Source organism: Hyperoodon ampullatus (genome assembly GCF_949752795.1).
Source record: "Hyperoodon ampullatus genome assembly, chromosome: 10".
NCBI classification, from domain to species: domain Eukaryota; kingdom Metazoa; phylum Chordata; class Mammalia; order Artiodactyla; family Ziphiidae; genus Hyperoodon; species Hyperoodon ampullatus.
This window is the reverse complement of record NC_136923.1, coordinates 72,642,987-72,659,802: the sequence shown is the minus strand read 5'-3', so window position 1 is coordinate 72,659,802 and position 16,816 is coordinate 72,642,987. Positions and strand designations below refer to the sequence as shown.

General features: G+C 40.7%; 1 protein-coding gene across 1 annotated transcript in view; it reads right to left on the bottom strand.

Moving 5' to 3' along the window:
• LOC307058607 (adenylate cyclase type 10-like) overlaps nt 1-16,594 on the bottom strand; it is a gene marked incomplete at its 5' end in the record, with an annotated part of 39,869 nt that extends 23,275 nt beyond the window's left edge. The window contains 13 exon segments of the mRNA XM_079712137.1: nt 128-317; nt 417-493; nt 4,861-4,982; nt 5,707-5,898; nt 6,508-6,596; nt 6,693-6,783; nt 7,063-7,268; nt 11,043-11,076; nt 11,079-11,243; nt 11,558-11,703; nt 12,428-12,466; nt 15,408-15,512; nt 16,438-16,594. Of these exon segments, the coding sequence (XP_079568263.1) occupies nt 128-317; nt 417-493; nt 4,861-4,982; nt 5,707-5,898; nt 6,508-6,596; nt 6,693-6,783; nt 7,063-7,268; nt 11,043-11,076; nt 11,079-11,243; nt 11,558-11,703; nt 12,428-12,466; nt 15,408-15,512; nt 16,438-16,594 (1,613 nt within the window).
• Nucleotides 16,595-16,816: the final 222 nt, after the last annotated feature.

Genomic DNA, 16,816 nt, shown 5'->3' with positions numbered 1-16,816 from the left:
CTCTTATTCCATCAGGCCAGTACTAAAAGCATCTTTCTTTCTAATTTCATATAATCAAGCATTGATTATTCCTATGCTCTGATTCTATAAAAGAGATGGGACTGAACTATCACATAATGACACTCACATACATCTTCTATGGCCAAGGTATTCATACATCTTCCCTGGGTTGGAGATGTTTTTCATCATTTTCTCTGGCAGTTTCTTAAAGTTGTAAGCAGGTAGCATAGATCTTAGATACGTTACCTCATCACAGGACACCAAACCTGGATAAGCAGTTATCATTCTTGCCACAAGGCTTACTTTTGGGCCAATAACTGTATCAGGGAGACAGAAAAGGATGGAGAATTTTTAGATCACCTCCTTTACCTTCACCCCCTAAGTCACAGAGCGAACAGTCCAATGTCCTATTCTACCTGTATATTCGTGTCTTGCTACTGCCCCAACCATGCCACAGAATACTGGTCCACTGGTGATACTGATGGAAACAAGCCTGGGGATCAGAAAAGCAACCGTGGGTAAATATGCACTCAGAAGCCACCAAGTCCAGCACTAGATCTGCCACTCCCTAGATCCAGAAGTCTAGTTTTAGAGCTCAGAATGCAAAAGGCCAGAGGCTGCTGTCAGTTTGCATCACATGGTGGGTACAAAGTACTGAATATTAGGGAAATAGTCAAAAGGAACAAAATGGTCCCCCTACTCTAGGAATTTTAGTTGAGGAGCTATTATTAGTAAAAACACTAAAAACACCTTATATCTGTCAGATACTCTTTATGTGCTTTTTGAAGTATTTTCAAATTCATTACCTCATCTGATTCTTTGAGGGATAATTAACAACAAACATGTGAGGTACGTAGGGCAAATATTTAAAACCCATTTGACAAAAGAAAAAGAAAAACTGAAGGACTTAATTAACTTTCCCAGAGTTGTACAAGAGTTAATATTAGTGCCAGAATGAGAATCCAGGCCTCCTGACTCCCAGACCAGTGCTATTTCCACCACACCATGCTGCTTCACATGAAACCCCAAAATGAAAAGTAGATCAACAGATCTATACAGGGTTAATGGATCAAATAATGCCAGAATGTGAGAGTAAAGGAATACTCAGAATATCAGGCTGTTGATGGAAGGCTTGCTGAAGCAAATTAGTCTTTGAAATAAAGTTTTTAAAAGGAGTAATATTTTTTCATTCATCCATTCACACATGCATACATTCACTCACTTAATAAGCTCTGAGAAGCATGTACAGTACCAAGTACTGGGCTAGGTGTTTAAAATACCCTGTCCTGGAGAAGTTCAGTCTGGGCTGGTGAAGGAGATTGAGGGAGGTGAAGAGATATATTCATAAGTTAGCAAGAAAATACTACATATTAGAGATCAATACAGCAATTAACAGAGCAAACAAAGGGATGCATTAACTGATACTGGAGATTAGAAATAAAGTATTCATAAAGGAGAGGACACATGATCAGACCTTGAAAGCTGAAGTACTGCCAAAGTGAGGCAACGGCATTTTGTCCAGTGGGAAAAGGCACAGGCTTTAGCAATCCTGGTGTATTTGTGCAAAACTAAGTAGTTCAAGATGGCTAGAACACAGGAGGTGTTTGAAATAGGAAGAGGTGGAAGGAAAAGTGGTCCTACCTAGGCCATGGATGGAAAAGCACTAGAAACATAAATTATTTTTAAAAAGGGCATATACTATTCCAGGTGAGGCAAAGGCTCAAAGGTGGCAATGAACAATTCATGCATAACAGAATAAGCAGATTTACTTGACTGACATGAAAATTTCATGTGACAGGTAACAAGGTATACATCTGGAGAAAGAAGGTGCAATGAAGCATAATTAACTTCAAGTTAAATTTACAAATAAACAATTTTCAGTTGTTCACCGAGAGCACGAAAAGTGGCAACAATCCTAACACTGATGTCTCCCAGACCATCAAAATTTTCCTGTCTTCCTCTAAGGACAGGATTGAGGACTCTTATATTCACTCACTGGGCCCACTGCCCAGAGTGAATCAGAGACACTCAAGACAAGAACTAGGCAGTTGGTCCTGCTACCACCCCAAGAATGACTGAAAATCTGCTGTCTCACAATGCTTCCTTTGTCTAAAATACTCTTCCCCACTTTCTCCACCTGTTGAACGCCTTTCCTTCACAACTGGCTCAAAAATCATCTCTATAGTCAAGACTTCTCTAGTACCTCTGGGGAGAACTATTTCTTCCCACAGCACTTTTTTTGTAGCTCCTAAGGTGTTTTATTCCTACATTTAAGTTTCACCGTATTAAAATTAGTTGTTTACAGAGCTGAGGAGGTAGTGTCTTATTTCTCTTTATGTCCACCATACCTAGCACAGTGCCTGGCTTGAGGCTTATTCAATGAATGCTTGTTGAATGAATGCATTTATGCATGCCAGAAACTCAGCTGTTAGCAAGACTATGATAATGAAACAAGTAATACTTTTTTCACTTGGTTATTTCTTATTTCTTTCTGTTGTACTTTATAATTCCCCCTTGCTATTCCTGGTGGTCCATGTTCTATCCTTTCCAAAAAATATTTTTAAAAGTGTTCTTCATTGAGGAAACATATATTATTTACTCATATATGTAAAGTATTTCTGGGGCTACAAAACTGTTATGATGAGATATGGAGACTGCACTCCCTGGGTCTCAAAAATATCCTGGAGAAATAGTCACAAACCAGAAAAGCCTGATCAATCACTGGACACAGGGAATCATCTTTCTTCTGTAAATGAACTGAAAACTGAAGGTTATTTCCTAGACTAGAAAGAGGAACTTAGAAGATGACCCAAGGTGAACAGGGTCATTGAGAAAGGAGACATGGAGGTGGTTTTGAGTCTGGGTGAGGCTGGTGCGATGCAGAGAGGCATGAGCAACAGTATCTGCTACCGATGCCACACAGGCACCTCTGAGACCCTGTCTCTAAACTTGAGTTACAGGTGAAGAAGGCAAACTTCAGCATCTGGTTAGTGCAGCATTTCCCAAAATATGCTCCTTAGAACATTCATTCTTCTGGGTGTTTACAGGTCTTGGTGTTTGGTGATCAAGTAAATTTGGGAAAGGTTGAATAAAACAAAATATAACAAATTTCTTTACTGTAAGACTGCTCAGAAACTTTGATGTTAATGTATATTGTGAATCTTTAGGAAGGAAATATAGTTGCATCAATTCCCAAACATACTTGGCCATGAAAATATTTTTTTCAGGATTTTTTAAGGGACTAATGTCCTACCACACTTCGGGAAATCAATAAATTAGTCATTATCTTCAAGGAAAAAAACACTGACCTGGAAACTAGCTTTTAGGATCTAACACTGTCAAACTATTTGGCTTTCCAACGTAACCTCTGGATCTTACTTTCCTTAAGTTAAGGAGGCCAAATGAGATGAACTCTTAGGATCCTATCTAGCGCCTAACATCTACTATATTCTCAACTAAAAAAGACTGAAAAGACCAAGTTATGGTCTAAGACTCATAGAAGGCATCCTTAAAGGCATTGTAAGATAGCCTCTAATGACCAAGAAATGACTGTCTTATTCAGGGGTAAGGGTTAACAGCAGGACTCTTGAAGACCAGAGGTCAAGGCAAAATTTGAAAACAGAATAGACCAGCACTGAAAGGAATGGCTTAGCACACTCACACTGGAGATGCGACTGGAAAGCAGGCTGTACGAGTATCCGCAGATCTCACCGAGCCTGAAGGAAGTGCCACCACGTATCTGCTTTGGACTAAGGGTTTGAGTATCTATGAAGCAACTGTAGCAGCTTTGTTATCTATAAAATAAGGAGTTGGATCAGATAATCTCTAAGTTCCTTTTCAGTACTAATGTCCTATGAGTATGCCTCTACAATGGTTATCACATAGTAATATATGCTATCCCTTTTGGGGAATATTTGTATTTTATAAGAGGCAGCTGTGAGGTAATGAAAATAACACAGGATTTGAGGGCAGAAGTTCTGGGTTTCATTACCAGCTTTGCTACATGCTACTAGCTACTCTTCTGTGGCCTTAGTTTCCTCATGTGTAACAGATACAAAAGTTCACACTGGTAGCATATACTAAAGTATTCTAAAAATGTTAGAGCATTATGTAAATATGTGAGATAATTTGTATTCATCTTGAATAAGTATGGCAAGCAAACAAATCTTTGACTCAGTGCTGACATGAGGAACGAGCGTTTTTCAAATCTATTCATGTACATGGCTTTCCTCACAGCTTTCTAGTGAAAAAAGAAAAAAGGTCATTTGAAAAATTCCAACCAAATCATGTCATAGTTGCACTACAGAAAATGGAATTTTCTATAACTTCGTTAGGGCTAGGCTTTTGTAGGTGGGAGGGTGGGGTGAATACGGAGGCAGGAGATCAGTTCAGTGTGAATTCCAAAAAAATCAACAGGACTGGGAAAGACCAAGAGTGAAAGCCAAGGAGAGCATTAACCAGCTGTGGTCCCTTCCTATCTAGGCAATTGTCCCACAACATCTGTTCCCACGCCTCCCCTCCCCATAGACAGGCAGCCTTCTCTTCACATACAGATGTATTATGTGCATATTAGTTTATATGTTTGCTTGTTGCTTGAATCTTGCTATGCGTATTCTATAGCTCCCCCCTCCCACCCCACTGGACAGAAACTTATATCCATTTCCCCTGGCTATCTAGTACATAGTTCTGTACCTAGTAATTTCTTAATATGTCTTGTTTTCTGACTTCCCTCAGCATGTTCCCACCCCTTTAGGCAGACACTGGATGCCCTCAACCCCTGCTACTTGTTACTGCCTCCTACCCTGCCTGAAGAGCCCCCTGGGCCTGAGAAGCTCCTCTCTGCCCCACCTTCCTCCTCACTTGGTCTCAGCAAGATTCTCCCAGCAGAAGCTGAATATGCTGAAGGAGCTCTCCAGGGCATGTGCACACTCATCTGGCTTCTTATCCCCAGGAAGGCCGAAAACACAGAGGAACATGCAGCCCTGAGATAGGTGACAAAGAAAGAAAAGGGAAATTGACCTGGGGAAGAAATATGGCTCGCCTCAACTGAACCAACTTCCCTAAATGAAGCCAGACCCCTTCCTGGCTAGTTTTCTATTAGGAATGTAGGATTCTATAAGATTCATGAAATGGACGTTCTAGGCCACATCAACATGGACATTTTAAAAAAAGAAGAAAAAAAATCTTGATTTAACTATTTAAAGAACTGAAATTTAAAACATAAGAAAAATCGATGTTAAGAACTTTTCAAAAATTCAATTTCTAGTGTCTACCTTGAGCTAAGTCCATCTGCCTATATTTTGTTTACCTATAATGTCAAGTATGATACTGCTCTTTTTCAAGCTCCTAAATTACCTCAGAAGGATCTGATTATACTTACTTTACTAATAGAGCCAGAAAAACATTCTTCATGCTTTCATAAGGATTTTTCAACAAGAAGAGAATAAAAAAGATATGGAGGATAACACTCAGTTACCCTGAAAATTAAACTACCTAGAACATCCCGTTCCTTAAATATTATTACTTGAAGTTTTAATGTAACATAGCTTATTACAAAATAAGAAGCAGAGAGTCTGACTTATGTCTGTGTTATGTGAGAGATAACATAAGATGTTATAATAATAACATAAGACTATTATAATTGTCTTAAGACTATTATTCCTCACTCACCTTTAATGTTGATATGTCAAGTTCCCTTGTACTTACTGTCTCAGACATAAAGATCCGGCTCAGCTGGCCACCCCCTTTCTCTATCACTGTGGAGATGTATAAGGCAGCCTCCTGGATAAGAGGACACAAATGCAACATCCATGCTGTCTTGTGGAATTCTAGGCTGACCAAAACCATAGTCACAGTACGGAATTCGGATATATACTCCATAGGTTGGCCTTCATCAATCTACAAAGACACAGTGAGTTACCTTGACTGTATCTTCAACTTTTAGTATCATGTTTAGGCAGTTAAATTCTATAGTCCATGGTAAACATGAGAAAATGACTTAAAGATGTCAGACAAAAAACTTAAAATTCAGGTTCAAGAGGTATAGAAGATATACAACCAGTGCGCTTGGAGTTAAAATCGCTTGACTTTAAACCTAATTCACTGATGAAATTTGCCAAGCTTTTATATTTCCTCTCTAAGACACAGTTTGATATGTCCAATTCTATTAGTCATTATATCACTTACTATGGGATTCACATATAAACAATCAATCAACACTTATTTACCAAGCACATACTCTATACCCTGTTTACAGTGTACTAGTTTCTAGAGGGACAAACAAACAAAAACCAAATATGGCTTCTACTTTGTAGGACTGAGAAATCTAAACTTATAAGACATGTCATCACAGTAATTGGTGCAGATGGGAAAATCTGCTGGTATTACAATGGGAAGCGGGAGATGAACTGGATCAATCAAATGGTTGTCACATTTGTACATGTACACTTGTTTACACAAACACACACACACAGTCTGCACACAATGACTCAAGAGCTAGGAAATAACCTTCTTCAAAAGGTTTTTCATTATGTGCTTCCGCAGGGTTTGCTCAAGTGCAGAGTCTGGATCCAACTCCAGGGCAGTTCTTAGAATGTCTGAGAGAAGGAAAGCAAACAAAATGTCTCCAGCCATGTGGAAAATTAATCTTTGAAATTTTGGGCATGGGTATAATAAAGGACAAAATAACTTACCAGCACTTGTCCGGTAATGTGGCAGGTAATCGAGGCACTTGTAAAAATGCTCATCAAAGTCAAATGGGTCAATGATCCGCATATCTCTTAACTATAGAAAGGAAACTGCTCAATTCTGTGCCCACCCACCAACTGGATTACCTTTGGTTCCCTAATAGAGGGGCTAAGGATGCCATCTCCCTTGTTTATCACTTATCTTTTCAGCCTTACTGTTCTGCCTCGTCTGTCCTCCTGGGAGAATATCCCTCACCTCCCTCCAAAATAAAGTTCCAGTGGTTGGTTTGGTCTGGTGTTGAGCACCACCAGAGCACTGCCCTATGCAGTAGGAAGGCCTTTTCAGGACGTTCAATGGATGTGACCAACCTCCTACCTTCACAGCTTCATCCTCCCTCATGATTTCCACTTCAAACATGTACTGCTCACAGAGCTTCCAGCAGTTCCAGGACAAGACAATCTCATTTGCTTGAGCCAACCGTTGAGCTAACTGGACACCGTCTACATCACGCCCAATCACCAAGAGGTACTGTCGCTGATCGTCTCCAACAATAACCTGGGAAAATCGACCTGCAGACAGACCTATCCAGAGAAAAGGAGACAAGTGGTGAATAGACAAACTCAGCTGGAAAACTATGCAAAGGCTGGGGTCTGGAATCCTCACACTGCTTTATGCATCACGCCATATCTCGTTATTACCCACAGTTGCAGAAATATTAGGTGAGCTCCCCCTCAAGAAGAATACCTTGCCCCAGATTTCCTTCTGTCTTAAACACACTTAGAGACAGACACTCAGACAAGCCTGGGTTGTATGAGGGAAGAAACTCTTGGATCTTAGGCATCCAAGAGTCTTGTCTCTAAATTGCTCTTCTAATGGACAGCTAGGTCCTGATGGCAGAGACCAGATGATTATGCTCAGGAACTGCTGCCACCGTGACCACACCAGCTCTCCTCATACGTAACCAGGGCTCAGTGAGTAGACAAACAGTATTTTACCACACATCGGCTTTGCCATACCCTTTATTTCTGCCTCCTGTTTTTCTTGTCCTGGGGGATTTCTTACTGCTAATAACAGCTGAAAAACGGGTTTGCTTGCCAGGGAAGAAATTACTATAACCGGGAGAAGTATGCCCTTAGGTAAGTCACCCAATCCACACTAAAAACAAGGGAAAAAGCAGTTTTAAAAGAATGGCAAGAGACATATACTTTTGGCCAACGTGCAGCAACAGACAGTGAATTTACTTTAATGCCTGGAACAACCAAGGAACTGGAAAAATACACAAAACAACAGAAACAACAGTTTTCAAGATACTGGACATTAGGTAATTAAGGACAGTATGCTTGAGAGATGAGAAACAAACAAGGCGAACTCTCTGATACCCCAGCTCACCACCGCCTAGAGGGAGTTTCCAGTACACATCTCAGGGAGGGTGAGCCCAGGTGCAGCCTGGAGGACTCCCTGAGTTGAGGAGACAGAGGTAGGAGTCTGAGGAGGCCAAGCTAGCTAGAGCTCACAGGGCACTGTGAGTGCTGGAGAGGAGAGTGCGTAGAGAGAAAACGCCACAGAACTCCAGAGAACTGAGTCCCCCTCAGGTCTTTAAGTGCATCAGTGTGAGGAAACAACCTGAGGCTAGGGAAAGAGCCCCCTGAAAAGATTAGAGGGAACAATCTTAGTATCACACAGGGCTGGGAATAGTTCCCATTTCCACTAGCCAGAGTATTAAACTTCATGCTTCACAGGACATTAGGTACAGTACTCGGAAGTGGTCTGCCTCAGCAATGGGGCAAAACTAGCTCTGGACTAAACACTGCTCTGGTCCTATCCAACAAAATGTGAAAGCAAAACCTATTAAGCTAACCACATCTCAGAACTAAGTTCAAGAATATTTACAGAAATATTTAAAAATCCAGCACTCAACAAGGTTAAATTCACACCTGGCACCCATCAAAAATTACCAGGTATGCCAAGAAAAAGGAAAATATGACCCATAATAAGAAGAAAAATCAATCAATCAAGCCCAGTGTAGAATAACATAGGCGAAAGAATTAGTAGACAGGACATTAAAAGTTATAACTATATTCCATATATTCAAGAACTAGAGAGATACTAAACAAGTAGGGACATGGAGGATATGGTATCTTCATATGGATGAAAACCACAAGGTCTGAGATGAAAAATACACTACAAAAATACACAAGAAAATATATTAGATCAGAGGCAAATTAGACTTTTCAAAATAAAAGATCTGTAATCTTTAAAACATAGCAATAGAAACCATCCAAAATGAAACACAGGGAGAAAAAAGATAGAAAAACAATGAAAACAGCATCAGTGAGTCGTGGGACAATTTCAAGCAGCCTAATATGTGTGTAACTACACAGAGGAGGAGGAAGAGAGAAAAAATTATTTGAAGAAATAATGGCAGAACATTTTCTAAATTTTATAAAAACTAGAAACCTATAGATCCAAGAATCTCAATGAGTCCCAAGTATAAGAAAAATGAAGAAAAGTGTACCAAGGTACATCACAATCCGCTTACCTAAAACCAGTGATAAAGAAAAAATTGAAAAGTAGCTGGGGTGGAAGGGGAGGGACATTATATACAAAGAATCAAAAATATAGATGAAAGCAGATTTCCTGCTGGACATACTGCAAGCTAGAAGACAGTAGAACAACAGCTTTCATGTAAGAGGAAAAAAATTCCTGTCAATCTAGAATTCTATACCCAGGGAAAATACCTTTCAAAAACAGAGGTGAAATAAAGATTTTTTTCAGACACACAAAAGCTAAACTAACCCATCTCCTGCAAACCCACACTATGAGAAACGTTAAAGGAAGTTCTGCAAACAGACAATAATAAATGTTGACTAGGACATGGAGAAATTGGGACCTTTACACATTGCTGGTGGAAATGTAAAATGGTACAACCATTTTGGGAAAAAGATAAGCAATTTCTCAACAAGTTAAACATGCATCTACCGTTATGACTCAGCCCTTTCACTCCTAGGTATTTAACCAAGAGAAATAAATGCATAAGTCTACACAAAGACTTGTATACAGATGTTCATAGCAGCCTTATTTGTAATAGTCAAAAACTGACAATAATCCTATTGTAGATCAAAAAGTGTATAAATAATCCTAGTCAGAGAACTAAGATCCTGCAAGCTGGCTAAAAAAAAAAAAGCAGTGATAGATCTGTGGTTGCTTGGGGATGGGGAGGGGAGTAGTGGGATGGAGAGTTTATAAAGGGGCACAGGAAACTTTAGTGAGTGTTGAATATGTTCATTATCTTGATTGTGGTGATGGTTTCAAAAGTATATAAATATGTCTATGTACAGTATCAATTATGAATTATCTATCAATAAAACAAAAACAAGAAGAACAAAAAAAGGATGGTAGGATAGGAGAGATGCCATACAACTCACAATATGATTCTTCACTTCTGTTCCTCAAAATACAAATGAATAGCTAGAGCCAACTTTTGCCCTAACTTAGAAACCCCTTGAGGTTTCTGGACTCCTGAGAAGCAGTTTTTCGTATAGAGCTTTGCCTTCAATCCTGACTCTGTTGAAACTATGGCCTCTGTGTACAGCTTTTAAATTTCTATGGCATTATATTATATTTTTGATAATGTAATACAGTAACATAATTAAAAAACCAAACTATATAAAGAATATACATTGAAAAGTCTTGATTCCACCTATATACCTATCTACACTATTTTCCCCCAATAGGTAACTTTTATTCGTTTCTTATATATCTTTCCAGTGTTTCTTTATACAAATATAAACAAATAAGAAAAATTCTTATTTTTCCTCCTTACTCACAAGGTAGCATATATTTTTTAAAATTAATTAATTAATTTATGGCTGTGTTGGCTCTTTGTTTCTGTGCGAGGGCTTTCTCTAGTTGCGGCAAGTGGGGGCCACTCTTCATCGCGGTGCGCGGGCCTCTCACTATCGCGGCCTCTCTTGTTGCGGAGCACTGGCTCCAGACGCGCAGGCTCAGTAATTGTGGCTCACGGGGCTAGTTGCTCCGCGGCATGTGGGATCTTCCCAGACCAGGGCTTGAACCCGTGTCCCCTGCATTGGCAGGCAGATTCTCAACCACTGCGCCACCAGGGAAGCCCACAAGGTAGCATACTAAACACAGTGCTCTGCATCTTGCTTTTTCTCATCTATATTTTGGAGATACTGCTATATCAAAACAACTTTAAGTGGCAGAGACTCTCATCGGGTAGACCTATTATTGTTTATTTAACCAGTCTCCTACAGATAATTTTCAACCTTATATCACAATCTATATTGCAATCAATAATCTTATACATATGCTATTTTATAAATACTCAGGTATACCTATAGGATAAACTTTGGGGTTGAAGGATACATGTTAGGATTGCTGGGTTGAAGAATAAATGCATTTGTAATCTTGGGAGAGATTACTGAATCACCCTCCATGGAAGCTGTACCACTGTTGACTCCCACCAGCACTGGGTGAGGAGGCTTATTCCTCACAGCCTTTTCAACAGTGTGTTCAGCATCTGAATTTTTCCATATCTATAGGTAAGAAATGATCTCAATTGGTACTTTCAATTGGCATTTTTCTTATTATGAAGTTGACCAGTGTTTCACAAGTTACAAGGGATGATTTCTATGTTTATGTGTTATTTATTCATGTTCTTTGCTCATTTTTCTGTTAGAATGTTAGTCTTCTCTTGATTTCTAGGTGTTTTTTCTATGTTAGGAAAACTCACCCGTTGTCTACGTGATATAAGTTGCAAATATTTTCTTCCAGGTTGTCATTTACCTTTTGAATTGTTTATACTGTTTTGTTTTTTTTCTTCCAACTGATCACTCTTTTAGTAGCTAATACCTATCTTTAGCTGCAGGTCCTGGCCTTCTCTGGTATGGTAGATCCCAAATTTCTCCTGTATCTCCAGACTGCATTTTGCCACCAGGGTAATGATGTCACTCAGTTGATCCTGTTCCACTGTCCAGAGTGCCAGGAGCACATTCCCTGTAGAGACACAAGATAGGCTGACAGAGATCAAACATCTGGATTCACTTGCCAGAGCAAAGCCCCCAATAATGCAGAAGATATCATGCAAGGTGTCAGACAAGGTTTCTTGGCCCTATACATCATACTAGGTTAAAATACGGCCTTAGATCCTTAAAACTATTCAGCATATAAAAACATGACTAAGTAGAAGCTGAAATGTTCCTAAAACCTAGGGCTATTTTTGGTACTCTTCTCTCCATCAGTATACTAACAGATCTAAGAGGTTCACAAAGTGTAGGTTTACATTCAAGTTGAATTTTAAGATTTTAGGTGGTTTCTTTAAGTTTAAATGAAAAGATAGGCCAACTCTATGGCATATAGCTGTTAATAATCGTAAGAGTTTTCCAGATAGGAGACAAGCTAGACTTCTTACCTACTTAGCTTCTGCTATTAATGACCAAGTTTCTCATTAGTTTTCTCATGAGTGCTTTATAGGCACTTATTTTCCTGTCATTCAATGTAAACAAAATGTAAAGTACTTGGGAGCTTAATATGGACAAGGCTTTTCCATTAGACTGGGAGATCATTTGACGCAGAGACTGTGTCTTCCTCATCTTTGTTTCCCCAGGGCCTAGCAAATACTAAATAATCAAACAATGCTGAATAAACAAACATGCCAAATTCCACCTATAGTCTTCCTTGCTTACAGTGCTTTAAATATTTAGAAAAAAATGAAAAATACCTGTGATATTTAGGATATCCCCTCCAAAACAGAGCACATCTGAAATCAAGTAAGGGAGAGAGAGGAAAATGAGTCAAAATCAGAGACATGCCAGATCATGGCAGAATAATATATGATGAAAAGAATGGCCTACAGAGTTTTTCCTCATATCTTTTCTGGTCAATTTATTCACTCCAAGGCTTAGACTCCTTCTTCCTTTCCCCTAGCTTCTCCTCAAATCTGTCTGTTCCTATATCCATCTTCTCTAAAATGGAAGAAAAGTCCTCCTGTTATCTTCAAAGCCATCCCCCTATTCGTGCTCTGCATCCTAATCCCTCTCACCCTCCCAAGAACTTCACTCCTTTCCTTATCTTCTCTCTACTCCATCATTCCCATTAATATCTTTTTTTTTAAAGAAAACAAAACACAACAAAATTAACCCACCTAGTCTTGACTCTGCCTTCTTCTCTAGTTACTAGCTCAATTTTTGTTACATTCCCAGCAAAACAACTCTCAAAAGAGCTGGCGATATACAAGTTTCTCCTCCTATCAAATTCATGCTTAATTTTCTTCCTCTACCATTCTCTTCTCAGTTTATTCCAATCTGACTTCCATTTCCACCACTTCACTAAAATGATCAGAATCATCACAGCATTCATTTTGCTAAATTCAGTATTTTTCAGACATCACTATATTTGACACTTTTCATTTTCAACCCAGCTGGAATGGGCCTCTTCTTCTAGAGACACTACCTCCCCTTTGGCTTCAGGAATACCACAGAATCCTACCTGACTGGCTGCTTTATAGTCTCTTTTGTAGGTTCTTTCTTCCTAATCATAATCCTCCCCCGGACTTCCTTAAGCCTCAGTCTTAGGCTCTTTTTCTTCATTTACACTCTCCCCACGTGGACTCAATCAGTTCTTTTAAGTAACATCTTTATGCCATCAATTCACTTTTCATCTCTAACAGATCTATTCTCTGAGCTCCAGGCTCAATCATACCTACTAACTTCATTTCTCCAGTTGACTGACTTATTAACATCTTAAACTCAATATATTTAAAACAGAACCCTTGATTTTCTCTCAAAGCCATCTTTCCCATCTTGATAAGTGACGTCACCATAAATTCAGTTATGAAAGGCAAAAAACTTGAGAGTCCCTTTCCTCACCACTTCCCACTGAAATCCAACACATTAGAAAATCCTGTCTGCTGAACTGCAAAATATATTTCAAATCAATTCATCTCTATACAGCTCCCTTCATTGCATATATCTAGACCAATGGTTTCAACTTTTACTGCACACTGAAATCGCCTATGAAACTTTAAACATCCTTATTCCTGGGGCAAACCCAAGACATTCTGATTTAACTGGGGTGAAGCCTAGACCTCAGGATTTTTTTTTTTTTTTTTAAGTAATTCAATATTTTTTTAATGAAAAACTTTATATTTTACCACTTTCAGTGACACTTTTTTCCTGCTTTGTTTTTATTTTTGCTTTATAACAAATTTAATCAGTTATACATATACATATGTTCCCATATCCCCTCCCTTTTGCGTCTCCCTCCCACCCTCCCTATCCCACCCCTCCAGGCGGTCACAAAGCTGATCTCCCTGTGCTATGCGGCTGCTTCCCACTAGCTATCTACCTTACGTTTGGTAGTGTATATATGTCCATGCCGCTCTTTCACTTTGTCACAGCTTACCCTTCCCCCTCCCCATATCCTCAAGTCCATTCTCTAGTAGGTCTGTGTCTTTATTCCTTAGACCTCAGGATTTTTAAAAGCTTCCTAAGTTGTTACCTAATGTGCTGCCAAGGTTGAGAAACACTAACCTAGATGAAATTGCCATCATCTCTCCACAGCTGCTCCAAATGCCTCTTCCAGCTTTCATTCTTACCACCTACCCTCCATCAGATCCCAATAATACAATCTCCATGAGGGCGGACACTGTGTCTTTCTTATTTTTCCATGTATTTCTAGTACCCAGCAACTCCTGGTGTTATAATACACACATGATACATAATTTCTATTTCTTTCATCTAAACTTGATGAAATCAATTGAAAGACTTTTTATTTTTAAATTAAAAAAAAAAGTTTGGGCAGTGCCGCTTCGCTTACAGGATCTTAGTCTGAACCCTGGCCCAGGGATTAAACCTCGGCCCCGGCATTGTAAGTGCAGAGTCCTAACCACTGGGACGTCAGGGAATGCCCAAGATATTTTTTATACTTGTTCCTCAGGGGTAAGGGGTGAGTCACATAGCCACTTTATGTGGCTAAAGAAGATGCCACAAAGTAATCATTCTGGTGAATCTCAGAATGATGGACATAACTCAACAGGATACTGTCAGTACAAGAAGGGAATGTTATATTAGTACTAAAGGGTATAGGGCCAGAGTCATTTCTGTTAGGTAGACCTAACTAGACTGAAAACTCGAAGAATAGGTTTTTGCACTCCCTGCACCCATTACAGTGTTATGTCACAGAGTAGGTACTCAAAACATGTTTACTGTACAAATGAAAATGTTTTGGTTTTTTTTTCCCCTCAGATTAGGCACATATCCACAAGCTTAGTATTGATACATGGCAGAAAATAAAACACTCAGTCCTACTTCACAGGATCAAAATGCAGTAATACAATGGGAAGGTGTTCTGTAAATTATATCTGATATACACACGAGGCACATTATATTACTGTTAGAAGACACAACCTGAGGAATCCTTTATTTTGAAATAAAACACAAACATGCAAAGTAAAAACCAGCATTTCCTACCCCCCCCCCGCCCTTTCTGAACACCGAGTCAACAGGATGTGCGACTGGGTAGAATGGCAGATACAGGCAAAGATCTAGCTTGTCAGAGGCAACCTGAAGAAATAAAGGATGGGTGACACTAATAAAGGATGTCACTTTAGTATGTTTTAAAGTGCCCCCGAGCCCCCTTCTGTTACAAACCCTCAAGAGCCCATCACCACACCTCCTTGCTCCCCTACAACAGTCACTCACGCTCCACGATGTCACTAATGTAATAACTGAAGAGGTGGGCCAGTGTGTCCATGTCATGTTCCGACTTGCAGCTCAGGCTGAACCTGTCCATTAATGCTGTAAACCCTGACCAACAAAGCAAAAATTACTATGTTAGCTGCAAATCCTAAACTTTTAGGCTCTATTCCCTCCACACATCAGGCCAGTGGAACGGAAGCGGATCTTTTTAAGATGAGTAATTTCATTATCCTTTAACATGGTGTTACTTAGCAAGTACTCAGGGCCAGGCTGGCTGCTGCTGCCTCTGGGAGTCCAGAGGGCCACCCTCCCCATGTTTCTAGAAGCTGCAGATGGTGAAGATTCACCCACAAGTGCCCTTTTCATTGGAATCCAGCTACTGCTTTCCCATCATACTCTCTTAAGGCTCCCTGGCCAAGGGAACCTGTAGGATTCCCCTCTCCCCACCCACGTGAGGGATAAGAGAAATCACTGACAAGGAGAATGGATGAAAGCTTTATGGAGAACTCATATGGTGAGCTCCTCCGAGGACAGGCACCCGAATCACTCATCTTCATATCCGTGGCACATAAACTCCACAAATACCTGTTAAATGAACGACTCTCATAGTAGCTGCTAGGTCTCAACTCCTAGAACAATGGCGGGCACCTACTTATGGACCCAAAGAAGGAAATAACTGAACAAATAAAATCATTGGATGAAGCAGAATGCTTATTGGAAAATGCTCGGGACTGGGGAAAAACTTGGGTCCAAAGCCTGCCATATGGCCCCGAAAAAGTCCTTTCCCCTTTCTGAGTCTCAGTTTCATCATAGCTGAAGTGAACTCCAGGGCTACGACAGGTCGTCCGAAAAGGCGTCCTCCTGCTCGGAAAATGACCCTCAGGTTCCGGCGGAGGCGGCGAAAGTGCAATGAAACCGTGCCTTTAGCTCGCCCCGGGGCCAGGCCCGTAACCGCCGCGGCCCCTACCAGCTGTGGCCCAACGGCCGCCCCTCCGGCAGGTCGGGAAAGCGACGCACCTCCCCTCGCCCTCACCCGTCACGTGGACGCCAAGGAGGACGCCCTGGGCCGTGGCAAGCTCGTGCTCCGTTCCCCGGGGCTTCCTGAAGACCAGCAGATCTGGAAGCAGCGCCGCCAACCGGGCCTCTACTGGCCACAGAGGCGGCGTCGCCATCCCCTTGCCCGTCGCCATAGCGGCGGCGGCAGCGGCGAAATTTTTCGCCGAACAACCTGAAACAGCGTTCCTCCACGTAGTAGCCAATCCGCAACGACGGCCCTGACGGGTCCCTCCCGCCAACCAATCAGTGCGGGCTCCCTTGGGGCCCCGCCCCCCTGTTTTCAACGCTTTTGCGTTCGCTCAGGATTCCGGGGGTGGAGGGGCGGAAGGAGGGCCGGGCGGAGCGTTCTAAGGAAT